A 17,066-nucleotide genomic window follows, 5' to 3' on the forward strand; every position below is an offset into this window, starting at 1 on the left:
ACCACCTCCTTTTGATGATGGCTTGTGATTTCCCTTTGGCATTCGTCACAAAAAGGGAAGTAGTGTTTGTAAAGGAGTTTTGTAGTTAGGGAAGAGTTTTTTTTTTTTTTTTTTTGAGGAGTTAGTGGAGATGTTAGATTGTATCTAGGCGCTTCATTGTGTATATCAATTTTTTTGGGGATATTCATGTTAGGGGGAGTAACATTGTTTTGATATACATGATATATACATGATTCTTGTTTCTTTGGATTCACTGTTTATTGATTTATATTTATGAGTTATTCATTGATATAGGTCTTTATTATGTGTTGTGTGAATCATACAAGAATGTTATACCTGTTTATTTACTATTTTCTGTCACACGTGTTTATGCGTTTGTTGAGTATTTCAGGAATATACAGGTTGATTCAATTGAGCTGCTGTCTACACTTGCAACTGATAGATAGTAGTTAGGATTGAATTTTAGTTTTATGAGCATTATTTTTGTAAAGGGCTTTCACTTGTAAACTTTGAGTTTTGTGTTTGTGTTTTGTCACCTATTGCCAAAGGGAGTTTGTTAGGTTCTAAAGATTTAGGAATTTATGTATTTAGAACTCTAATTTGTATTGTTGGCAAATCATGATCAAAACAGGTTGTTTAGTTTTGTTTAGGCTTGCTTAAAGTTGTGTCTTTCATGTAAAGTTGGAATCGAGAGGTTGCAAATGCATTGGTGCATTTCGGCTTGGCTAATCGATCGAAAGAAAGACTCGATCGATCGAATCTTGGGTAGAATGCTTTTCTGCAGAATTTTCCAACTTAGCCCTAACTCATTAAACGTTTTGAGTTTTCTGTTTTTACCCTAGGTATATAAAAAAAACCCTAGCCACGTTTTTAGAGTTGCTCCTGTTGTATTGTTGCTCATACTTTTCTGTTTTGTGTAAATCTCTTGTAAGATCTAGAGGAGCTTTCCTTTACACAAAACTTAGGGTTTTCAAGGTAGAGATAGTATCAACATCTTGATGATCAACTCGGTTGTGCCATTGGAGTTTAAAGAATAACAAGCATGGGTGCTTGTAGCTGATTGGAGAATCCAAGAAAGAAGGAGTCCGTGGATTCGGAGCTTGCACGTGGTCGTGTTAGTAAGTTCTACTGGTGGGTAGCATTAGGAAGTCAAGCAGGGAGCTTGTAAGTCCTTTTGTATGAACTTCGATTCTTTGCATAGTGGATTTAGGTTTACCTTGAGGATAGCTAGTCAAATCCTCCCCAGGTTTTTACCGTGTGGTTTCCTGGGTGATCATATCTTGTGTTATTTATTATTCCGTGCTTTATACTTTTGATATGATTGTATTTTGTGATAACCTAGAATTGCTTAAATTGACTAAGTTAATCACTTGGCTAATTAACTAGGTTAATTCGGTTGGTTTAAGGGGTCTAAAACGTTCAAGGAAGATGGGTTTGATTGAATAAAGAAAAGGGGTTGTTGGCACAGTATTTGTGAATTCATTAGATTTCAAAAATAATTATGTTTTGTTTGGTTTTTGAGATAAAGTTGGAATAGAAAATTAATTTGGGTTTCTGACTGTGGATTGATTTTGATGGTCAATGTAACAGAACCTTGTGCTATTAGGGAGCTTGGTAGAACTTTTTTTTTAGTCCTAGAGTGGTTGTATAGCTTGGGGATTGAAACAAAATATGTAGTAAGATTAAAGATTTTGTTTTTTTTTTTTTTCCAAGCATTTTTCTCATCAACCAGAGGGTTGTTGTAATTTGATTCAATGGACCACTTTATACTAGTTGATGACACATTGGGCGATAGTTTGGATTTAGAAGTTGATGACTTCATTAAAGTGTGACAACATAGCAAATAAAGATGTGAGTGATGAAGAGATTGAAGCAGAAGAATTGGAAAGGCGAATGTGGAAGGATCATATCAAGCTTAAGAGGCTTAAGGAAAGACAGAAGATTGCAGCCCAACAAGTTGCAGAGAAGCAAAAGCCTCAAGCAGACCACTGAGATCAGGCTCGGAGGAAGTAGAGCACAGGATGGGATTCTCAAGTATAGGCTGAAGCTGATGGAAGTTTGCAAAGCTAACGACTTTGTCTATGGTATCATTCCTGAGAAGGGTAAGCCAGTGAGTGGTGCTTCTGACAACATTAGAGCTTGGTGGAAAGAAAAGGTGAAGTTTGATAAGAATGGCCAGCAGCCATAGCCAAGTATGAAGCGAAATGCCTTGCCATGGTGAGGCAGGAAATAATTAGAATAGGAACTCTGAAAGCATTCTCCAAGACTTGCAAGATGCTACTCTTGGGTCACTTTTGTCTTCTTAAATGCAACACTATGACCCCCCTCAAAGGAAGTACTTGATAGAAAAGGGAGCTCCGCCACCTTGGTGGCCAACTGGAAATGTAGATGGTGGGTGAAGTTAGGCTACCCCATGGTCAAAGACCTCCTTATAAGAAGCCACATGATTAAAAGAAGATGATGAAGAAAGTTGGAGTATTAACATGTTGGATCTGAATGAATGCAATCACATGTTGCAATCTTAAAAAAAAAAAGTTGCACATCAATTTCAAGGATTCTACAATGACATGTCGTTGAATGCATATCAAACTTGAAATGTCATATTTACATGTTTGCACATACCAAATTAAAAATGTCACATTAAGTTTTATTGCTCATATGCATATTTATTCTTCATGTGCTGCTACTTTAAAGTAGTGAGAAGGGAATTTGAATCATGCATGTCAATCTATAGAACAAATGGGGTTTAATGGATAGCTTAGTGTCATATTTGATACTTTTATGTTCTGGTCTTTTGTAGGATAGGTGAATAATAAAACACTACATAGTGATTGACTGTGCAGATTATAGAAGGATTCACAATTCTAAGATATTTCTGAATGCACTTTTTTTAAGTATTTGCTTTGTCTTTGCCCGTCAAACAATAAGTTAGAGCAAGAGTTGCACTTATCAAGTTAAAAAAAAAAAAAAAAAAAAAAAAAAAAAGAAGAGGATAGAGAGCTGCATATTGAGAAATTGATTCTTTCTATCTTTGATCTTAAAAAAAAAAAAAAAAAAAAAAAAAATCAGATTCAATTCTAGTTGCATTAACAAATTTTATTATTTTATATGGATTGTAAATAATATAAAATGTGTTTTTTAATGAATGTTTTATGAATTATTATTTGTATTAGTTTAAAATATTATTGATTGATGATTGTGAAAGGGGGTTTTTATTTTTGCTCTGTTTTGTGCTTTGTCAATGGGTATCATGGCAACAATCTAAAATCGAACTATCTTTGCAAGTAGAAAATTTGAATGGAAAAACATTTGTTTTCCAAATATAATTAAATGAATATAATCTCAAGTTTGGATGCGAATTCTACATAGTTAAGAAAGTTTTTGACTCTGTTATAGAAATTGACAGTAAAATTTAGCTTGTGAAGTGCATATTTTTTTAATATAGCAAACTTACAAATTTGATATCTAACTTCTACATGTCGTAATACATTTCTTAACGTGTTTTATTGACAAGCTTATATTAGTGGTACTTCAAATGAATGTAAGAACAACAAAGGAAGAAGATACAAAAAGTACTTTAAAGTTGTCTTTCAATTTATTGGAAATTGATATTTTAGCATTTATTGGATATTTGAGGATGTAAAGGATTGAAATCCTAATTTTAATTTTAATTTAAGTTTGATTTATATTTTCCATTTCGTAATTTAATGTTTCATATCAAGTGTAGGAATCCTAATGTGAAATCAAAGATGATGAAACAAAGAATTATTTAAATCTTCGTACACAATAGCCTTCCCATGCATCGCACGGGTTAGCGACGTAGGCTAATAAAAACTGTGATTTGATCGATGCAATTATAGAGGAAAGACATTGAACAAAGAAAATTGCAAAAAACAAAAGTAGTGCTTTTAAGATAATTGTTAAGGATATGTTAACAATAAGGTGCCACTTAAGCAATTTTAGAGAATATAGAGTCAATAAAGCTAATTTTTTTTCAGTTTTATTTATCATTTTAGTACTATTTTTAATCACCTTATCAATTTATACAAGTTTTTTATTAGGTGGACATCACAATAAATCATTCTTAATAGGCACTATTTCGTAAAAAGTTTTCTAAAATGAATAATTTATTTATTCCTTAAAGGCATATATCAACTAAATCCTTATTAATAAATTATAAATCATGTTAACGTGTGAATGATAAATATTTTTTAAAAAAATTAATACTGTTTTTATGAGAAATATAAATAGTTATTAAAAAAACTATTACTCTTATTTTTTTCATAAAAAGTTTATAAAAATATATTCTAAGCGAATGTCCTGAAAACTTTTATTAACTTTAAAAAATCATTAAAAAATAATTATTTTTATTTTTACATAAAAAATTTTAAAAATAATTTTTAAATCTAATATATTAGTTAACTTTTCTCAAAAAGCAACTAAAAAATAAATAAAATAAGAATTCTTCTGGAGCAAAGACAGGAAATCTATATTATTGTCTCATTAAAAGCCTCTTTCCATAGTCTCCAAATTATAGACGAGAGAGGTTTGTGTCCAATGGTCAGTTTCATCGGACACGTTGAGATGTAGACACATGTCCAATTTTAGACACGTGTCTGTATCCTAGCGTAATGTCCCACCATCCACTTTCACATGTATAGCTATCCGGAAGGCACAACTAGTATCTTTTATCTGGATGAATTTAAGGTAACAGTAGTGCTTGCTAAACGAGAATTCCTAGATAGCAATAAGTTTTTGTAGTGAAGCATAGGTAATAAAACACATGGTTCAATGCAAAGGGATATATATTATGTATTTGTTTATGATTCTTGTTAATGAGTGTTCTTAAGGTATTTGTAATTGGGTCATTTTAAGAAAGTTTTAATAATATTCTTGGAAATATTAAAAAATAATTGATGATGCCGAAAATATCAACAGTGAGTTGCACAATGCTCGTACCCTCGAAACGACACCTGCACAAAGAAAAGAGGACCTAACGGAGAGCACCGGTGTGGAGCCGGCCAAATACCCTCCAAAGGTCAAGTTAGAACTCCTTTCAACTCTAGAGTGCTAGAGAGGGGTTAATTATGCGTACCTTGATTTATGAGAGTATTAGGGTTTTTATAGTAGTAGAGGGTTGACCTCTCTTTCTTGGAGTAGAAGTCTTTTCCATATAGGAATTCTTATGAGCGTAGATTACGGAATCCTTTCCTTATAGGACTCTATCATTGAGCGTGGAGTACAAGTCATGGTTTTATTAGAACCGTCGGCCTCTGACCCGTCAGCTTATCTCATTCCCTTCAGCCATGAAGGGTCATCAGCCTTTGAACGAAATCAGCCCCTTAAGCTCTTCGCGGATTCCCTTCCCCGTCAGCCTGTCCCTGTTCGTCAGCGTTAGAGAGCATCCTTCATGACTTAACCCTTCAGCCTGAGTAGAAGCCGACGGGTTAAGCCTATGGTGCTGTGTGCTATGATTTCTCCTTATTAGTTGCCCCCTACTCCATATCTCCGTCAGTTATAATTGACGGGTTATGGAGTATTCATTCGTCACTATCTGTTGCTTTGGCCAGGAGAGAGAAGATATTCCAAAGCTGACACCTCGAGCAGCCAATATTAAATGCTCGGACACGTGGCGTGCTCGGGTTGGCTCCGCGTCTAGACGAGGGCGTCGCTTCATCTTCCGTGTGTTTTCCTTATTATATATAGTGTCCACCTCTCTTCATTTTTCCTATTTCATTTTCATTGATTTCTGAAGAGCACATCTGTCACCTACCTTCCGTCAGCAGCGCCAATATTTCTGTCGTCACTTCTTCAACCGTTACTTTTGGAAAACTTGTAAGTTTCTTTTCTTTCCTTGCACACTATTTCAATTATTTTCTTTAAAGTGAGGTCGTCATCCTAGGTGCTTAGTTTACACCCGTCACTTGTAGGTAGATGTCGAGTGAAGCGTCGAGTGACCAGTTGCCGGTCCGCGAAGAAGCGGGCTACGACGAGGTATTTGGTATAGGCTCAGGTAGTGAGTCTGGGAGTTTCTCCTGGTCGTCAGAGAGGGAGATGTCGGCCCATACTCCCGTCAAGGAAGTAGGAGGTCAGGGAAACGGCGGCCAGGAGGAAGAAGTAGATGAGGAGGGTGAAGTTGGAGTAGGAGAAAGAAATAGTGACGGGGATGAAGGTGACGAGAAGTCTTGTGAAGGGACTTCTGGAAGTCCTGGAGGCAGTCGTCCCTTCATCCTTCCCAAGGACTGCGTTGTGAATAAGTTCCTTCCAAAGATGACACTTAAAATTTTTAAGGAATTACGCACTCGTTTCCAAATCCCCGACCATATTCCCATCCGTCTGCCTAGGGAGGGTGAAAAATGTTATACGGGAAGAACTGCAGACGTTGGCATGTACGACGCTATGTTTGCTGCCGGGTTGAGACTGCCTCTGACGGCTTTACACCGTCAGCTAGCTGATTTCCTTGGTTTATCCGTCAGTCAGATTGCTCCAAACTCGTGGAGAATCTTTATTAGTGCTGAGGTACTGTGGGGTCGCCTAAGTGGAGGCCACCGTCAGCTTTCCTTGGATGAATTTTTCTACTGCTACAGACCTCGGCACCTTTCTTCCTCAAAGGGGATGTATCATTTTGCCGTCAGGGAGAAGGAGTTGATATATATATATACATGTATATATATATAATATATACATGTGTATATATATATATATATATGTAGAAATTTTATTTCATAGGTAATGACCATTAGATCACATTTCTACATATTTCTATAAAGGTAAGCCTCTTAATTTTTAAAGCCTTTGATTATTGGAGAACTATAGCATTTTTTTTTTTTTTAGTTTTTATTTATTTTATACACAATGATCTGTATATCCTTTTACATGGACATTAATTAAATGATTATATTCGCTATTTACTAATAGTTAAAAATTTTGGGACATAGTAATTTATCTTAGTAGAAGAGCAAGTGATCTTCAGTTTGAACACATTCATATTCCAATTGAATGTTCAAATAGTGTTAAACAACACTATGAACATTTAGACGCCAAATTACAAATTATAAATTCAAGGTTATTATCAAACAATTAATGTGCGAAACATGAACATAAGCCAAACACAAAATTGATAAACAATCTAAGCCAAATATAATCACATCTACAGCAGAAATAAAAAGCAAAGATAAAGGGAAGAGAGATGCAAACATAGGGACAACACACGATGTGTTATCAAAGAGGAAACTAAAGCCCTCGGCGTAAAACCTCTCCCCCGCCTTCCAAACGGTCAATAATCCACTAAAAAATATAGTTGGGATACATGAATAGCAATAGACCCTCCAAGCCTAATCTACCCAGGTGCCTAAGCCCTCCAAGCTTCTTGCTCCAACGATGTTGCGCCGAACCTTTTTCTTTTCTAGCTTGCCGGATTCCGCTATGAACCATAGCATCAACTAATAGTCATTGGTCTCTTTCAAACTACTTCCCTTAGCACTAAAAGAACCTTCTCAAAGATGTGGGTGTGGTGAAAAAAGGATTTGGTCAAGAACCTCTCAAGGATATATCAATGGAGAGGAAGAGAGTAGAGGAATTTGAAGAGTCTCTCGGGTGAAGATTGTGGATGAGGCAATCTTGTTTTTTTTAGGGTTTCTCTCTCAAAATTCTCTCTGGAACCTCTCTACATTTCGTGGGAATGAGGGTTATTTATACTAGGGTGAGTATGGAATGTGAAACGTCAATTTTTCCCAAAGAAAGCATTTTGGCGACTTGACCTCGTGACTAGGTTGAGTCGCGAGTTCAAGCCGCGAGCTAACGGCTTAGCTAGCTTGGAACTTTTGTCCTGTAGTGCAACAGCTGGCGTGACTTTTTAGCTTCTGACATGCTTGGCACGTGTGCAACTTCTGGCGACTTGCAAGCCGCAAGCCACCCGCGAGATCCAGTCACAAGCAAGGGAGTCAATTCCGTACTGTACGGCCGATACCGCCGGTATATACCATACCGGTAAGCAAACCGGTACATATAACCCCCCTGTTTTGTATTGGAAAAAATACCGACCGTACTGGCCAATTTCAGGCAATACCGGCCGGTATAGAAAAAGGTTTTTTTATTTATTTTATTTATTTTTAAGTTTTATAATTTTTGAATTTTTGTTAGGGTAGAATGGTAACTTATTTGCATTAACTTATTAGTATTATTTGTTTTCTTAGTATGCAATAGTAACTTTTAAGCTTTCTATTTTTTATATTGTGTTTTTTTTTTTTTCTTTTCTTTTAATTGATACTAAAGCCTAAAACCATGAATAATTAGTTCTAAATTGAGGAAATATTTTATGCTAAGCTTTTATATATATTATAATATAATATGTGTGTGTGTGTATGTATATATATATATAATATATTATTTATAAATATAAAAAATAGCGGTAAACCCGAAACGGTACACCGGTATTGACCGGTATCCGAAATATATCGTACCGCTGGCCAAACCGGTACAGCCTCCGATACGGTATTGACTCTCTTAGTCGCAAGTCTCTGTTTCTTTACACAAACTTGAGCATTTCTTCACACTCACTCACTTACTATCCTTACAAGATTCCCACTTAAATAGAGGATTACTAAATGCTAAAATACAAGCAAATTTGGAACGGAATAAAGCCAACAAGATGGTTGATTAAATTCAACCTTACACCAATAAATTTATAATTTCATAATAGTTTTAGAATTTGAGACAATTAATAACTGATCATATCCACATTACTTATCTTTTTTTTTTAGACTAAGTACATTCCTGACATTTTTCTTTTAAGTTTCACGCATAGGAAATGTACAGTGTGAAATCCTAAATGGTTGAATTTTGAAGATGATATGCCTAACCCCATGCCATCGAGTCTATGGGTGTGCATGAATGTCAACGCACATCACATGGTTAGCTAACTACATTGCGTGCAACAGGGAAACCCTGAAACAAGGTCCAAAACAGTGAGTAGATTGTGTTGCCAATGTATCGAAGACTGAACTCATAAAACTAATTGGTTTATAACAATATTATTTAGCAAAAGACCATGCATTTTGTCTGCTCATTGGCCAAGCTGGGTACAACTAGGAATTTTGGGTCCTTGTGGAAATGCAAGCATGTCCTTACTTGAGCATGTGAGCAACATTAAATGCAAATATTGCGTTAGAGATTAACAAAATCTATTCCCCTATTTTTACTAATATTTAAAGGATAGAAATTAAGCAATCATTTACCAAAAAAAAAGAGCAGCAATCATTGAATTAAGAATTTGAACAAATGATTTTGATGGGATCAATCTAAACCAAAGTGGTATGCACTATGGGCTGGATACCATAATCATGGAGGCAATCTATCAAGCTTTAAATAACAAATAGTATATGGGTCATGTTTACCGTATTCTTAGAGCGATTGTTAATAAAGTGTTTTAAGAAAGTTTTGACTCTACTTAAAAAAAAAATGTAAAAAGCAGTCAAAAGAAATATATATATATTTTCATAAAATGTTTCTTTAGAGTATCTGTTAACTTTTCCCATGATTTATATATTCATTGATAAATGTTTAAACGTTGAGAGCAAACTTCTCCAATCATTATCAATTGATCTTCAAATGGGATTGAATTTTTTTTTTTTTTTTGGGTTAGGAAAAACCAGTGGCTAAGGAACTTTATCACATGATTAGTCATTAGTATACTAATTTTTCATTTATTCATACGAAAGTGTTCATCATTGAACTTGAGATTGAAGTGTCACAATATTCCCATCATTTTGAAATTAGTATCCAAATTCCAAAATCCTTTCCAACGTTAGCACGTTAATCATTAAACTCAATAAATAAATTCCTAAAATAAATCTTTTGTTCACACAATGCTTACATTTGTGGAATAGTTTGAGTCTTCATTAAATTAAACATTTTTTAGAGTCAATTAAGTAATTTTGTGTTTTTAATTATCATAATCCTATTCACTCTTTTTATTTTAGAAGAATAAGTCTGTTCACTCTATTATTTTATTTTTTAATATTCTATAATTATCATAAGTTCCGATCCCATGTTGGCACTGCTAATGGACTAAGCAAAAATGGCAATGTGATGCAGGTAGCTTGGGTATTTCACATAGTCCAGGAGTATTTTACTGGTTTCGTATTAGGGGAAAAAAAAATCTGATTATCAAAGTCTTTAACGTGGGTCCTATAAAAAAAGGAATAATGTTAGAGATACAAAATTTTTTACAAGTTGCCGATGTGGTAAGTCGTTATTAGTAAATGAGGAAAACAGGAAGTGATGTTAGTGGTGGGCTTAGCAAAAAATTGATAAGTTGACATGGCTAAAAAAAACTTTTTTATTTTTATTTTTGAGATAGTGCAAATGTCGTGAAACTTAAATAAATCTTTGACAAAATTGGTTTTGTTCCTGTATTTCCGGTTCACATGGCTTACTGATCCACTATCAATTAGGTATTATGCCGCCTGGAAGCTTAAGAGCTCCCCCAAAATCAGCCCGGAAGTCATGGAAGCAATCAAAACTAGGAGTCATTGATTAACATTCTATCAATTATATTCACGAAAGCAAGAATATATATCCAAGTTTTGAATGATTGAATCACATTGGAGTCTCCACATCCATCATGGGCTAGTGGATCAAAATTATAATATTGGGATGAAGAAATGGAATAAGCCACAATAAGCCTTCAAAGTTTCGAAGATTCATTACAGTATTTCTTTCACATATGCTTGTGTCGGACCTTTTGGTATTGGCCAAAAAAAGGGGCTGTGCTTTCTGTTTATACCAAGACATATGGGTAAAATGCCTTGGACTGGAAAGACAAAGAAATGTAAAATAGGTGTTTAGCTCGTGAAATCGAACTAGATTAGGACTTAAATGGTGAAATTATTTGGTCTATCAAGGGAACTGCTGAATTGGTTTTTCCAACCAGTAAACAATACCATTTATGCAAGTGTGTGAATTAACTTCCGAATCAGTATATGAAAAAAAAAAATCACCAAAATATATCAAATTTGCATAAATTCTAGCGTTTTATTAGTTGAGAGGATTAGAGAGAACCATCGCAATCTTTCGATGGACGAGACCTTTTACAGTTGGACTAAAAATAAAAATACCTTTACAGTTATAGACGGTTTAGATATGATAAACAATAGCTTTATAAAAAAGATATGATAAACAATGATAAAGTATGTAGGCCATTATGATATTGAAAAAGAGGAGGTTAGAAAGGCCGCCGATTTCTTCTCCATTTTCTGCTCCGCATGTCACGTCTAAAACTGCATGCCTCTCTAAAACAGCCCTAATAATGAGGTGTTCCAAATTACAATAATAGCATACCAAATATGTTCTAGTACTTGTAGCTGTTAAACGTATCCAATAAAGATGGATAGGGCAGTTTTAGATGATCATCATGCGGTTACGGTACCTTACACTAACCATAAATTATTCTTGGTATTTACGTAATGGACAAAGTAAATAAATCATATAGTACCCACTACTCATCTAGTAGAAGCTAGAATTCACTAAATATACAAACAAACATATGGAAGAATCCAATAATGAAACAGAAACATTAATTCATTTGGTGGACTATATTACAAATCCAAGTCTCTTAGGAAATTGTGTCACATTATCATAATGTGCATTACATTAAAAGCACGTCACCACGAATCAAACGTCCCTTAACCATTTCAATTAACCAGGTCAATTAACCATTTCAATTAACCAGGTCGAAAGCACATCAAAAGCAGGTCAATTAACCAATAACAGATTAAAGAAAAAGGGGGGGCCAAGAAAAATTAAAAGCTGATGATGTGTATGAGGGTATGGGACTGTGAATGATTGATAGGGGCTAGAGTTAAGAGGAGGAGGTGTTGATCTTGTGCTTAAAGCAAAGAAAGTTGCTTTACATAACATATCACCCGGAAACAAGAATAAGGAATTTGGCCTGGGGGGATGTTTTGTTTGCTTTGTCACGTTAATTGTCACTACTTTCATTCCCTTCTTTGTAACATATTATAACAAAGCTTAGCAAACCTAACATCCATACGTTTGTTTGTCCTTTCCAGAACTTTAGGTCGAGATCACGTACCCTATCTCCTTTGTCGTAGCCAGGTTTTCATGTCTTATTTTGACAATGCTATGTTTTTTTATTCTCTTATTGTTTGTTTTCTTTAGTCTTACAACTGCTAGGGATGGACAATATTGGGACCTCATATTCAAAAAGTCATTTTTCTAAATATAAAGTATTGCAATAAAATATAAAAAAAAAAAAAAATTGAAAATCCAGGAAAGTAGGACTACAATTAGAGGATATGTAACTTATCTCCAAATTTTTAAATTAAAAAAAAAAAAAAAAAAAAAAAGTCAGATTTTGAAATAACTCCAACCTAGAAAAGTCGGTGAAAGGTTGTGAGACTTGTGTGGCAAAACATCCAGTATTTTATCTCTTTAATGCAAATTTACTTTAATCAAAACGGTTACGTTGCAACCTTGTGTCACAGAGAAGCAAATAAAGTCCAGTCATGAAGAAAGTCTGGAAAAAGATATTTGAAATTCTTTTTTTTTTTTTTTTTTTGAAAATCCAATTCAAATTCATCCAATTGGGCAAATCTAATTAAGCTGTGACTAACGGTCGAAATTATAATCTACTTTTGCTTCCAATTTAGGCTGATTATCTGGAAAATAGATCAAGGGGGAGGCCAATGACCACTGTATATAATCCATAAACTGATAAACATGATAGGCATTATAAAATTAGTAGCATCCAAATAATAAAATTTATAAAATACAATATAAGGTAAAACAACAATATTTTTCTTTTCAAACTTCCGCGCCGGCCGCTTTGTGTATTTGTTTGATATTATATTTATATCCGGTAAAGTGAGAAACTAAATGTACATTCAAATCCTATAAATACCCTTAAACACTTCATCTTCCTCATCACCTCCACAACTCTCAACTTCTAAACTCACTAAGCCACTTCTTCTCTCTCTTACACTACTTACACACAGACAGACAAAGTTACAAACAGACACATTATTTTCTCATCCAAATTAACCAAAATGGCATACCTCAGAAGCTCTCTAGTCTTAGCACTTCTCTCTATGTTCATTTCCATAGTGCTTGCTTCTCCTATGGCATACAATGTGGTGAGTTTGGGAGCCAAAGCAGATGGGAAATCGGACTCGACTCAGGCTTTTGTTAGTGCATGGACAAAAGCTTGTGCCTCAGTAAAGCCTGCAATTATTTATGTGCCAGTTGGAAGGTTCTATCTAAGGCAACTGGTTTTCACTGGACCATGCAACAACAATGCTATCATTATGCGCATAGCTGGGACCCTTGTGGCTCCATCAGACTATAGGATCCTTGGAAATACAGGAAACTGGATTGTGTTTGAACAAGTTGATGGGGTTACCATATCTGGTGGAATTCTTGATGCCCAAGGCACTGGTTTGTGGGCTTGCAAAGCCTCTGGCAATAGTTGTCCTTCGGGAGCCACGGTATGTGCAAATGACTAAATTGCCTTTTCTTACATATTTACAGTTTAACTTGTGGTGATCTTAATTTTTTCCTTCACTTTATTCTTTAAAAAATAAATAAAAATAAATAAAAATCTCTTTATACTGGGAGTGAGTGGGATTTACTGTTTTGATTTTCGTTTGAACTTTTGACTGATTTTTATCTTCTTGATTTCGGAGGAGATTTTTGTAATAATGAAATAACTTTCAAGGAAATCGTATCGACTATACTGGGAATAATCCCATGTGATGGAGTAGAATATTTAATTGTGTGCATTTGTTGATGTTGCTTGCATTGAAAGTCTATCCCGTTAAGGTCAACATATATACTCCATATATTTATAGTTGTGTTTATAGTTGATTTAGAGCAATACTCCACATATTTACTTTATTTGTAAGTTTTAAAACAACAATAATTGGAACATTTTCTTGTGTGAATGCAAGCAGACACTGGAATTTTCAAACTCAAACAACATTGTGGTCCATGCATTAACCTCCCTAAACAGCCAAATGTTTCACATAGTTGTCAATGGCTGCCACAATGTGAAAATGCAAGGTATCAGGGTTACCGCTGCCGGAAACAGTCCAAACACCGATGGAATTCACGTTCAATTATCTTCAAGTGTCACAATTCTCAACTCCAAGATTAGGACTGGTGATGATTGCATCTCAATTGGCCCTGGTACCACTAACTTGTGGATTGAGAATGTTGCATGTGGACCTGGGCATGGAATTAGGTATTTAATTCTTTTAATCTTCATTAAAATATTACATATTTGAAACAACTATATTATATGGTGATGCTAAATTGGTCCCATTTGTGTACTTAATTGGTACAGCATTGGGAGTCTAGGCAAGGACCAGCAAGAGGCTGGGGTACAAAATGTGACAGTTAAAACAGTTACTTTTACTGGTACTCAAAATGGGGTGAGGATTAAGTCATGGGGAAAGCCTAGCAATGGGTTTGCTAGGAACATTCTATTCCAACATGCTGTTATGACGAATGTCCAAAATCCTATAGCAATTGACCAAAATTATTGCCCTGGCAACAAAGGTTGCCCTGGTCAGGTAATATTTTTTCAAAAGCTTATTTTGCATACAAATACAGTTTAAACCAAAATATGGTTGCTTTTGAAAACGCCCAAACATTTTCAAGTATATCACACAAAATAAATTCTAAAATTTTTATTTCCCATGAGCATAAGATTTTTTTAGTTGGAGCTTGCATGCTATGACTATCATGTGGTAAATTGACACATAGATTTTTTTTTTTTTTTTTTTTAATTTTTTAACAGGTTTCTGGTGTTCAAATTAGTGATGTGACGTACCAAGACATCCATGGAACATCAGCAACAGAGGTTGCTGTGAAATTTGATTGTAGTCCGGGGAATCCATGCTCCAGAATAAGATTGGAGAATGTAAAGCTCACTTACAAGAATCAAGTTGCCCAAGCTTCGTGTAGCCATGCTGTTGGAACGTCTGCTGGTTTTGTCCAGCCTACAAGTTGCTTGTAGAGGGAAAAAACTGATACATAATTCATATCTTTGAAGGATAGAAAAGGAACCTACATTCCTGCCTTTCATCCTTAGAGCAAAAAATTGTACACATTTTAAGTTTTTGTAATATGAAGGTTAGTATGATAGGTCATTGAGTGCTAAGTTGATTGCTTGAGCCTGTGGCAGTGCTTGCCCATTCGGCATTCTTGGAGCTTGCCTGACCTTGCAATCAAAATATAATGTTGAAACTTGAAACCTTTATTTGGGTGTTTGTAGTTTGTATATCGAATTTTTATAAGAGATATGATTGTGTTTAATTTTTATTTTATTTTCAATTCGACCCCACTTATTGGATTTATAGATTTTTATTTTAATAATTTATTGTTGGTTCATAAAGTTTGTTACTAAGCTCTTTTGTCTATGAAATTTTAATTTAGCATTATTAGTTTCTAAAATTTTAAAAATGAGTATTAATTATTGGTCAATTTGTTGACTGTAGTTAGTTTTCTAGTCTCTTTTGGTCTATGAAATTTCAAGTGAGTATTATTAGTCTCAGAAATTTAAAAAAAATTGCATTTGTTGGTCCATTTGTTGACTCTAGTTAGTTTTATAGTGATCTATGTGTTTAGTGGATTAATTACACTACATGGTTGAAAATTTTTCAATGACATGACAACTTTTTATTATTAAAAAATTACGTAGCATAATTTACACCTTAGAAACAATAAATTTAGCACATTAAAAGGTCTTTTAAGAAATTAATTAAGGACAAATTTTAGTACAAAATTGATTGTAGTCTTAGGCTACAAACTCACTCAATAAAATAAATATTACTGCATATTTCAAAAATCTAATCGATGAATTGCATGTTCTTTACACTCTTAATACATATGTCAAATTTTATATCAATCGGATATTATATATTATATAATTTATAAACTTATATTTTATACATAATTTTAAATTACAAAAAATTTGCAATTTAAAAATGTATTGATGACATAGCTATTGATTTTTAATTTTCTTGAAATTTTGCAAATATGGAGGATATAAAAAGAGGATGTAATTCAATGGTGGATTTGTCAAAATTCACCTCAAATAAAAAGATATTGAGTGAGTTTGTAGTCTAAGACTATAACCAATTTTGTAGCTAAGTTTTGTTCATTAATTAATCCCTACTCAAAATTCCAAATTCTCTAACATGCCAAGGCAATGGAGGAATCGACAATTTACTAGACAAATAAATCTAGGGTCTCACCACTCATGAGCACTTTACTATGAATAGCCCATTTAAAATCTTCTGCAGGTGGCGAGCTCTTCATACTGCAATCCCAACTTTGGAGAATTTGAGGAGAAAATGTGTTATTGAACATGTGTGGTGCGTTCATGATAGCCAAGTAAAACTGAATGTGGATGGTGCTATCCTCTCAGATATCCAAACAACTATAATTCGGAACGACATGGGATAACCTATGTTGGCAAATGGCAATGCGTGATAGGATTGATAGAACAAGAATACCCATGGAGATAGAACTGCAAGCCGTGATTTCAAGTCTGCAACTCGCATTGTATATCGGGTTTTGACCGATTGTTTGCAAGGCCGGTGTCTCTAAGAATGTTCTAAATGCTCTACAGAATTGAGATTGAAATTGCTCATAGTTAATGGTCGTGTTTGTGGAAGGCAGTTCTCTGTTGAGTAAATTTGATGAGTGTGATTTTTCTGTTGTGAGGCATGCTATAATGCAGAGTTACGAATACAAGTATAGGTATGATACAGGTACGGGTATAGGGATAAAACATTTTTTTTTAGAAAACTTAGGGTATGATATGTTAGGGTGTAGGTTTTTAGACCCCTTAAAACACAACCAGATTAATCTAGTTAATTAACTAAGTGATTACTTAGTCAGGTTATCAGATCTAGGTTAACACAAATATATCATATCAATGTAAAGTATAGAAAGTAAAGAACATAAAGATATGATAACCCAGGAAAACCAAACCTGTAAAAAACCTAGGGAGGATTTAACCTAGCTATCCTCAAGGTAAA

At 34.3% G+C, this 17,066-nt stretch overlaps 1 protein-coding gene and 1 pseudogene across 1 annotated transcript; both read left to right on the forward strand.

Moving 5' to 3' along the window:
- The first annotated feature begins 1,754 nt into the window (after window positions 1-1,754).
- On the forward strand, window positions 1,755-2,496 carry LOC112025765 (ETHYLENE INSENSITIVE 3-like 3 protein; annotated as a pseudogene).
- Window positions 2,497-12,932: 10,436 nt separating this feature from the next.
- LOC112031766 (polygalacturonase) lies at window positions 12,933-15,323 on the forward strand. The gene is made up of 4 exons (XM_065764694.1): window positions 12,933-13,505; window positions 13,971-14,260; window positions 14,363-14,591; window positions 14,819-15,323. The coding sequence occupies exons 1-4, from the start codon at window positions 13,068-13,070 to the stop codon at window positions 15,035-15,037; spliced, it is 1,176 nt and encodes a 391-aa protein (XP_065620766.1). The 5' UTR covers window positions 12,933-13,067; the 3' UTR covers window positions 15,038-15,323.
- The last annotated feature ends 1,743 nt before the right edge of the window (window positions 15,324-17,066 follow it).

Source organism: Quercus suber, unplaced genomic scaffold (genome assembly GCF_002906115.3).
Source record: "Quercus suber isolate HL8 unplaced genomic scaffold, Cork oak 2.0 scaffold_578, whole genome shotgun sequence".
Taxonomy (NCBI): domain Eukaryota; kingdom Viridiplantae; phylum Streptophyta; class Magnoliopsida; order Fagales; family Fagaceae; genus Quercus; species Quercus suber.